The sequence below is a fragment of the Perca flavescens genome, chromosome 22 (genome assembly GCF_004354835.1).
Source record: "Perca flavescens isolate YP-PL-M2 chromosome 22, PFLA_1.0, whole genome shotgun sequence".
NCBI lineage: Eukaryota > Metazoa > Chordata > Actinopteri > Perciformes > Percidae > Perca > Perca flavescens.
In genome coordinates this window covers 12,912,975-12,923,164 of record NC_041352.1, presented here as the reverse complement: position 1 = coordinate 12,923,164, position 10,190 = coordinate 12,912,975, and the positions used below count along the sequence as shown (strand labels likewise).

At 40.5% G+C, this 10,190-nt stretch overlaps 1 protein-coding gene across 1 annotated transcript; it reads left to right on the top strand.

The window, feature by feature from the left end:
* The first annotated feature begins 430 nt into the window (after nt 1-430).
* zdhhc20b (zDHHC palmitoyltransferase 20b) lies at nt 431-9,715 on the top strand. Its single transcript, XM_028569714.1, has 13 exons — nt 431-608; nt 1,815-1,841; nt 2,212-2,306; nt 2,407-2,527; nt 2,615-2,684; nt 2,804-2,836; nt 3,282-3,402; nt 4,192-4,324; nt 4,630-4,756; nt 5,802-5,891; nt 6,022-6,143; nt 6,242-6,289; nt 6,452-9,715. The coding sequence occupies exons 1-12, from the start codon at nt 491-493 to the stop codon at nt 6,283-6,285; spliced, it is 1,101 nt and encodes a 366-aa protein (XP_028425515.1). The 5' UTR covers nt 431-490; the 3' UTR covers nt 6,286-6,289; nt 6,452-9,715.
* The last annotated feature ends 475 nt before the right edge of the window (nt 9,716-10,190 follow it).

The following is a 10,190-nucleotide window of genomic DNA, read 5'->3' as shown; positions in this document are numbered from 1 at the left end:
TACAGACCATTTTTTGTTAAAACTTTATTGGATACTTTTTTTTCGTTTTAATAAACTAAAGAAAGGGTAATGAATGATGACAGTAATGTGATAGCATAAAAAACAATAATACCATAAAATGAATACAATAAAACACAGATTCAACTTTTTTTTGCCAAAAATAATTTCAAGTTGTAATTGTTAAATTATAACATTTGATTCTACTCTATATGTAAAGTCATGACTCTATTCTACACTAATAATAACATATAGGGTAAAATGGGTCCTTACATTCAAAATTTTGCAGTAACAAAATCAATGGCATCTATGATATGAAGGTTAATTACGTGTATTTCTGAGCCTCATTGGGTACAAACAGTGTAATGACCAGGCTTTTATTTATCTTTAATAAATTAAAAAAATATATATTTTCAGACCACCTCCACCAGTCTCACTTTGCTCACGTGACGTCACACATCGACACTCCCTTTCCCCCAGTAGAGGGAGAAAGATGGCGCCCACACACGTACTGAGATGCTGTCAACGGGGTTTAGCATGGATACCTGTGATTTTTATCGCCCTGGTCGTCTGCTGGTCGTATTATGCTTATGTGGTGGAGCTTTGTATATGTAAGTAGCCGTCCTGCCGCCGTCTGTTGAATCTTTAAAGCCTGTAACCTCTGGTGTTTCCATTGTGCTGTCCACAGAAACATACAGCTGCTGCTGGCCAGCAGGAAGTAAATGGACCGCAGCTCAACAATGGTGTTGGCAAGCCTGTCCAAATCTAGATACAGCTAATTATCTGGTAGCTGCCATCGATTTGGGTTACCTTAGTTTAAGGGGAAATGTGTTTTGGACAGAGAAAAACTTTCACCGTGATGTATGTGTTATTGCTGGCCGTCTTGTCTATTATTTCGTGTCTAACTGAATGGAGTCTGGATGGAGAATTAAAACGCTTACTAAACGGTATTTCTATTTGGCTGGCTGACCCATAGATGGTATATAAAGAGGGCTCACCAGATGCACACTTTCCATCTAATTCGGTAATTAGCTTGGCACGGGTAAAGCGTTAATTTGGCTCAGAGAGTTTCTGCATTAAGATGAGAGAAAATGTTTTCTAATCCTGTTAACTGTGAATGATGTCATTTATAGCTGTGTAGGCTATTTCAGGAGTTCTCAAACTTTTTATATCAGGATCACAGAAATCCCTTTACTGGATAAGATTTGATGTCATGGTCATTTGATGTCGCCTTTATAATTTTATAAAGGTGTACTTTCATGTAGTGCACCTCAAAACACACACACACACCGATGTATGTATGTATATATGTATGTGTTTGATCCCTACCTTACAGGTCATATGGCCTTGGTGTGCTCGTGATTTATCTTTCTTAGATAGTTTAATGTGAATGATTTTTATGTGCCTGACGAGTTGAAAGTATCCAGTGTTTTTCCAAGGAAAAAAGCAGAAAGTTGACTAAATTAAGTTGAAAGTGAAAGTTATTTTCTCCTCAGCAGATGGAGTTTGTCCATCTAAAGTTCAAATTCCTATTTTTCTGACTTTAGGACTCTTTCTTTAGGCTATATGGCTGAAAGCTTCAGAACAGCCACTAATTGCATCTTTGGGAGGGATTGTATGTAGAGAACATTTTCAATATTTATTTCTTTTTTTTTTGTTGCATTTTGTGAATTTATTTTTAGATCCAATCTAAATACATCTAAAGCCCACTGCCAGATGTATTCCACTGTTTTTAATTTAGCTATTATAACTGTCACTGTTGGGTGACAATTTCTTCATATCTAACATTTTAGTTTTCTGTTTTTTTTCTCTTACAGTCACCATCCCCAGTATAGGAGAGCAAAGTAAGTGTCTTGGTTATTAAATACATTGCGAATATAGGTTTACAGAAGTGAGCCAGATTGCTCTTTAGTGGGATAATCTCTTTAAGGTCCGGTGAAATATGCTCTCTACACTGAGCAAAAAAAAAAAAAAAAAAAGAAGAAAAAAAAAAAAAAAAAGGGCTGGCACAGAAAACATGCTTTCTCAAAGTGCTGAGGTTGGTCTGTTTGAAGCAGAGCAGCTCCTCATTCAGCATTGCTCTCTCATTAATTTTATATGTAGATGTCCAGTGTTTCCACATATCCCAAGTGACAGCGGCAGTGTTCAAGCCAGTGCACACACATCAGACTGTTTGCTGTTGGTTCTGACGTTTTGCTTAATTTTTCCCTCCAGTTGTCTACCTGATCTTCTTCCACCTCTTTTTCATCATGTTTGTATGGTCTTACTGGAAGACCATCTTCTCTCAGCCTGCCAACCCTTCCAAAGAGGTACAATAACCCAATTCTCCCAAACAAGTCCACTCTGTCTACATGGCTGTAATCCCCTGTTGGCATAAAAAAAAGAAATCTGTTTTTTTTTCCACTCCAGTTCTGCCTGCCCAAGGCTGAGAAGGAGCGTTATGAGAAGGAAGAGAGGCCAGAGTCCCAGCAAGAGATTCTATGGAGAGCCGCCACCAGTCTGCCTCTGTACACCCGCACAGGAGCCGGAGGTACATCTGTGTTTGTGTCTAAATGTGAATGTGAGAGTGTGTTGGAGCTGTCCCATAACAAGATCCTGTTGTGTTGACATGATGCAGCGATCCGTTACTGTGACCGCTGTCAAGTTATCAAGCCAGACCGGTGTCATCATTGCTCCGCGTGTGACATGTAAGAAAACCATATTTATTCAATACGAACTGTGAGACTTCCTCTTGATTCAACCAAGATATTTTCTTGTGTTTAAAAATCTGTCCTCTCCTATACTTTTCTCTTGCTATGTGTGACAGGTGTGTGCTGAAGATGGACCACCATTGTCCCTGGTATGTAAGCCTTCCCAACAGAGATATGCCTTACATATGATATAACCGCTCACATTTTAAAGTTGGGGCGGTTCACAAGCATATTTTTGCAACAGGCCCATCAAGCTGTTGAATGTTAATCCTTGTAGTTTCACTTTTTTTTGGTCTCATTAAGATGGCAAAGCGTAGCATATTAGCATTGTTTCTCAGAAGCTTCATGCAGCTCTGCTATGTTGGAATAATGTCTTATCTCGCTGCATGACATGGTGCCCAAACTGTTTTAAAAACTACTTAATTATCCACACAGAGCTTGTTCCCCAAATACTAGAAGGCAACAAAGCTTTCTACTCTGTTTTGTAACCACAAGAGTACCACAAAGCCTTTTTTTATTTATTTAAGGTTGATAAGATTCCTACTCAGAGGAAATTATGTCAAATCTCACCTTTCTGTGTTTGTCTGTCTCCAGGGTGAACAACTGTGTCGGATTCTCCAACTACAAGTTTTTCATCCTCTTCCTGGCTTACTCGCTGGTGTACTGTTTGTTCATTGCAGCCACCGTACTGCAATATTTCATAAAGTTCTGGACAGTGAGTAATGATGTGCTGAATGCGTGTCTGCATGATGCTGCAGAGGATGCCGATTCGGTTGCATGTCTAAGCCTGGATGAGCATCCTCTGAGCGTGTTGTGCACGGTGCTGAGCCGTACCACTCCTCTGTTTTCTCTGTCCTCTCTCAGCCTTAGCCCTCCGATCCCTCTCTTCTGTTATCCCCAGTTCTTGCACACTGGGTCATTGTTCCCTGATCTCTCTCTCTCCTTTTTTTTTGTCTCCCTCTCCATAATCGGAACCATCAGTCACCCCACTCATGCGGGTGCAAACACCTCCTCGCTTTTTCCTTTTCTTGTAGCTGTTCCACTTCGATTTCCTTTCATCTCGTCCCCTTTTATCCCTTTGTTCTCTCCATTCCAGGCACACTTTGTACATTCACCCACTCTCTTTCACTCTCTTACCCCCCCCTTTTCACCCACCTTGGCCTTTCCTTGGCCTGCTGATTTTCCTCCCCTCCCACCTGTTCTCTCCTGGTGTTGCTAACCAGTCTCGTTTCTGTTTGTACTAAAGCTTTGCCGGAGGAAATCGGCAGAGAACTGCCCAAAGGTAACCCAGCTATCCTCCAAAGCCTTTAGTGTTGCAGTGCCTTACCATCGTTGCCATGGTTGTTGTCATTATGTGTGTGTGCAGTGACGTGGGTCTTCCTTTTTTTTTTTTTTTTTTACTTTCTCTCTCTCATTTCTTTCTTTCTATAAATATCCTAAATGTATAATACTGTATGTTGCTAATTCCTCTCTCGCTCTCCTTTTCTCTCCTCTCTTCCCCTAGAATGAGTTGCCAGACACTCACGCCAAATTCCATGTCTTGTTTCTGTTTTTTGTGGCGGCCATGTTCTGCATCAGTATTCTGTCCCTCTTCAGCTACCACCTGTGGCTTGTAGGGAAGAACAGGTCCACTATAGGTAACGCAAAAAAAACACATTCAACAGGTGTTTTTCTGTTATTTAACCACTTCAAAAACACAACTATTACACATTTGTTTAAGAGGTTTTCAACAGCCTTGTAGTTTTACAAATTTCAACGTTCAAGAAAATTCATTTTCAGATTTGAAGGTAACGACGTATCTAACACACACATACCCTGATTGTTTGTCTTCAGTCCATTTGTTTCCCTTCTCATCTAATGAAATGTCACGCGGTTGTTTAATGACCTCTGTATTTGTCATTTCTGTCCATGCTTGTCTCTCCACGTTGCTCCGTCTCTGCAGAGGCGTTCAGAGCACCGGTCTTTAGGACAGGCTCTGATAAGAACGGCTTCTCTCTGGGTTTCCGGAAGAATATCGCTCAGGTTTTTGGAGACCAGAAGAAGTACTGGCTGCTGCCCGTCTTCACCAGGTAAAGGAGACAAACGACTGGAAGATTTAGGGGCTTCTCTAGCACTTGCACTGGATTACCAGGACAGCTAGGCTAGAACGGGGGGAGAGAGGGGGGGGAAGACATGCAGGAAATCGTCACAGGTCGAACTCGAACCCTGGACCCCCCCGGGTAGAGACATATCTCAGCATATGTGCGCCCACTCTACCCACTGAACCAACCCGGCCACGATATCCCTTCTTTTAAATATCAGATTACCTTAGTTTTTTTATTTATTTATTTTTACAATGTTTTTATTGTTTTTTCAGTAATACATTAATACAATTATTAACCAGTCCCTCCAGAAAAACGATGCGATCGCATAATTCAATGCATTATCAGCCAAAGTCCGCATATTTATGCAGGGGCCGCATTTTTTCAAATACGCAGCACTTTCGCTGCATAAATTGCCGATTTCCGCGCAAAATATGCACATGATTTCATAATCCCCGCATTTTCGTTGCAAAAAAGTCATCTTGAAAAATGTTGCGATTACTTCACACAAGAGCAGCCATTTTCCCCTGTTGCCATGGGAACGTTATGAACTGATGTGAACATCATCGAAAAGCAGGGTGTTGGAGGAATCACTTTTTTTTTTGTTTCTCTTTTTCATGAAACCGCAGTTTTTGCAAGTTCCTGCAATTTCAGCACATAAAATAACATAAATATCCCGCATATTCCATCACATTTTTTAAGAAAACGTGCTGCATAATCAAGGATTTTTGCCCAGCAACAATCACAAAAAAAACCTGCATTTTTCTGGAAGGACTGATTAACAAGGACGCAATAAATGCTTGCTCTTGGGGAAATTATTGGAATTGTTGGGTCTTTGTAGATTCTAGAGTGTGGTCTAGACCTACGCTGTCTGTAAAGTGTCTTAAGATAACTCCTGCTATGATTTGATACTATAAATAAAATTGAATTGAATAGTTGAAGTTAAGTAGGAAGTCTTACCCAACTGCAGTTTGTTGCCCTCCGGGCTGACTGCACGTGGTTGAGTTTCTCCGGTGCTCCTTGTTCCCCACAGTCAGGGAGATGGTCTGACGTTCCCTACGCGGCTCGTCAACGCTGATGTAGAGCAGGCCGCGGTGACCCTGCAGCCGGAGCTCAATAAAAGGTGATCACTCTTGGTGTAATAAAAGATATATTTGACAAGAGGTCCTGAAAAGGATTGTTTTTGAAGGGTTGTGGGTGCACAGTTCATTTCACTTTTTTATTTTTTTTTTATTTGTTGGACATGTTTCCAGAGCTGCTGAAGTCCCTGTGAGCCCTGTGAGCCCCGTCAGAGAGTCACAGAACCGCCTCCTGAGCAACGACCAGCATGCCAACAACATTGGAGACCATCAGGCTGATAGCACCCTCAAATCAGGTGAGCTCTACTAGGGATAATAATAATAATAATAATAATAATAATAATAATAATTCAACAAAATAAACATTAACCGCTCCCTGTGTTTGGCTTTACAGCTGATAGTGAAACCATTACAATCTCCATTGAGAGCGAGTCCTAACCAGGTACGTAAATAGGAGTTCAGTCAGTGTGTAGGTTTGGGTACAGTGGTGACTTCTTTTGTGTGCAGATTTATCACATGTAGGTGTTGTGTTGCATAATTGAGAGTGTAATCAAGAGTAATGTACCTAATCGTCTTTGTTTGTTTCTTCTCTTCTCTGCCACAGGAGGAACTCCTCAGTCATCTAATACGATGCCTTAAGCAACGCAACAGTTAAGTTTGTCACCATGGCAACAGTCTCCCAGCGCTAACCCCATCCCCACAGACCCATCCTGAGTTACTATGGAAATGTATTTATTTTTGCCCATTCGCAGCACAGTAATGCATCCCTGGCATTGGCATTTTTCGCATGCAGTGTCATAAGCAAATCTCACACCTACCCCCATAGGACATGATGATACAAGCTTGTTCCCTCTCGCACCAACACACACACACACACACACACACACGCTAACACTCATACATTCAACTATATACATATTTCCTTGTGTTTAGTTTTCTTTTGGTGGAGCTTTTATTGATGATGAGAAAATTCAAGAATCCCGGAATGAATATAAGCTACTTTTGGTGTTTAATGAGAGAACGTTTTGGTGCCGAAAGCGTCCTGGGTGCACCAGGACTCATTTTCTAGGCACAAAGATGCTGGAGCAGTGTGTTTTTGTTTTGAACATTTCTTTCCCGTTTTTTTAGAAAGGCAGTACATCCCGAGGACATGGATCACTTTACCTGTGTGACAGTTTTTTTGTTTGTTTTTTAAACCCATAATGTTGGAGCGCATCTGCGGTCTGCAACTTTTTGAGATGGATATTTCCCACCAAAACCTGGACTATCTTACAGAGGACTCTACTGCATGGTTGAGTGGACTGAACCAGTGCACAGCGGGGAAGACTGTAGCTGGGTTTTGGATGGCGTTTTGGATGTCTGAGCACAAGGTGGCACATTTGCACTTTGTAGATTATCAATGTCCATCAAAGAACGTGCTGCTTTTTTTTTCTTTTTTTTCATGCCCAAAAAGCATCCCAGGTATAACGGATGTTGGATAATTATGTGATTTATGGCGTATTGTTTGCGTGTGAATGTGTGTGGACAGTTGAAGTGGCAGTCTTATTTTGTACGAAGTAACCGCAACTAAAAGAATCATTTGTGTTTTTATGGCCAAATTGTGTTAAAACATGCTGCTTATAAATGACCTGGGAGACGCATTTCAAACAGTGCAATGTGCAGCGTCTGTCACTACCTTCATATGGAAGTATGTCCTATGCTGATCAGTGATTCTGAGCCTGCATCGTCTACAGCCGTTTTTTCTACAGCTCAGTGCTTCAGCCTTTACTAAGACACCAACACTCATTGCCAAATAAGGGCTGACCTGTCAGGAGCTCTGACCTCTGAACCTGAAGTGTTTACAACATCCTAGCTTTATATTAAACTCACTGGTCAATGTTATCGTAACCAAATTCTATTTACCTGTCGTCGTGGCGCAATATTTTATACAAGGTTTTGTCTGTCCCTCCTGCCTGTAGGGGGTCCTGATGTCCTTCAAATACCAGTGCTGGCCGACGGGTGGCGACACCGCTCCTGTTATCTATCTGCCATCATTCACATGAGAGATTTATCTGAACTCTTAACATGAGGATCAGGGCTCAACTCACTTTCATTCAGATTTACAGGAGCAGCTTTCTTTAGAATGAAATAGTTTCACAACATGCAATTAATATGCATTACCCTCCTGTAATAACTCATCCAGATTTCATTTGAAGTGAAAGTGAATTGAAGCCCATCTGATCTGATGTGAAATGAAGGTGTCGTCTACAGCGTTCTAATCTACTCTGTGTGTATTTGGGAGTCAGCTCAGTGTTGTGGCCCTGAACTGTTAAAGGAGCCTCGGCTTGTGTCATACCTAACGGTGTCAGTGATGAACATCTGAGTTGTGTCAAGTGTTGAACATCTGCGATGTGACTCCGTGGGTCTAACAAAATCCGTTAAGGAAGAATTTTAGATTCCATGACTCATGCACATGTCCATATCTGTTAAAGAATGGACACTTTTGTCAGTTTAACCAAATAACAACAGTTCAGGATTGAGTTACATCCTTTTCCAAGGAATTTTGCAACTTTCCAAGGAATTATGCAACTTATCCAACTCACATTGGGTGGAGACCCAGCTTATTCCTCATCTCTGGCGTTGCTCGTGTCTATCGGATCACATCCCTTACTTTTGCTAGAAGAGCCTTCTACTAAATAGATCCCACCCGACTCTGGGGATGTACAAGTTTACAGCTGTTTCTGTCGTGTAGAGTGGGTTAGTGATGTTGTACGGTGTGTTTCTTGGTAATCATTGTCACAGTTGTGCTGAATGTAGACGGGACAGTGGGGGGGACTTGGAGCGTTTAAAACTGCCCGCTCTTTGGACTTTATGTTTACATTTTATCCTTCCAATCGTGTTTGACCTTTTTGAGCCCAAGTGTGTTTACAAACCGGTGATTGGAGGACATTTGTTACAGTATGAATTATGCTGATATATAAGTATCGGAATAACATTGTGGTTCGATCTCTACTAATCAGCTTAAATTACTGTCGGAGATCATGATTCAAGCCATGGTTGTGTTTTGATCATGTGTAGATCTTTTCTAAACCTCACACTCAAACATTTGGTTTTAATAGAAATGCAAAAATATTTATCATCTGTAAGGAGCGTGGCTCATTCCCCTCATCACTTATGGCCACTAATTTAAAAAAAACAAAAAAACATTGAACCTGTCAATTTGTTGTTTTACAAATTGCCTATATTCTCTCTCTGGGGTGTTTGGCCTTGAGACTAAAGTGTGCGTGTGTATTTTGTAATGGTTAATTGAGTGTCCTTTTGTAATATTGTCTTGGAAGAAATGCTTCTGTGCAGCCATGAGATTTTTGAAACGTCTGTGTGCATACATAACGTCTGACTAATGTTCAAAAGCATGGCGCCTAAGTTGTGTAAAAATGTGTTTTATCATGATAATGGGAATTATGGTGTTAAACATTGGGGGATTTCAATAATTGCTAGGTGCGTCATGTTTTAAATTCGCTTTACTCTGGTCCGTCTCAACTTTATAAATGAAGCCATAAAAACTGCTGTGAAATGGGAGGAAGGATCTGGAAATTTCAGCCTAATTTCAGTCATTTCTTTTTAGACTATAAACATTTGACATCTGTATTCACATTGCAGATGTAGCCTATCATAACTTGCTTATTGCTACACTTTGGTGTCTTTTTGTTACAATGTCCTATTTTACAATGTGTGTGTGTGTATATATATATATTGATAATGTAAGAAAAAGACTACATATATATTTTTGTCTGATTAATTTTACCATTCCTATTTTATGAATGAAGTACTTGCCTCTACACAGTTAACGTGAAAATAACAATAAATGGGTTTTTTTAAACCAAATTTTGCCAAGCATTTTTTTTTATTTATTTTTTTATGAATTACCTTTATAACATTATCGGACTCATGATGGGCAATTAAAAGGATCAAAATCAATAAAGTAGAGCCAAATATAGCGTTTTTTTCATTTTTTATTATTACACACATACTTCTTCCTTGTGAAAACCTACATTACCCACAAAGCAACTCAACCACTGACCGACCGGTCGGAGATATGTTGGATCGCAGGGACAAAGGTTCCATTCGTCCCGAGATTATTTGTTCTAGGAGATGGAGCAATCCTAAACGGAATAGATGAGCACATAAGAAGTTGGGTCCAGACTAGTTTAATGACAGCTAGACCGATTCTTTTGAGACAATGGCGCAATGAAGGGGTGCTGTCTATTCAAGCTCGGGCTTGTGAGATGGTGACAAGATGTCATACAAACAGTTTTCCAAGTTGGATGTCAACAGGGGAAAATGGGGAAAGTACCTGAGCTTTC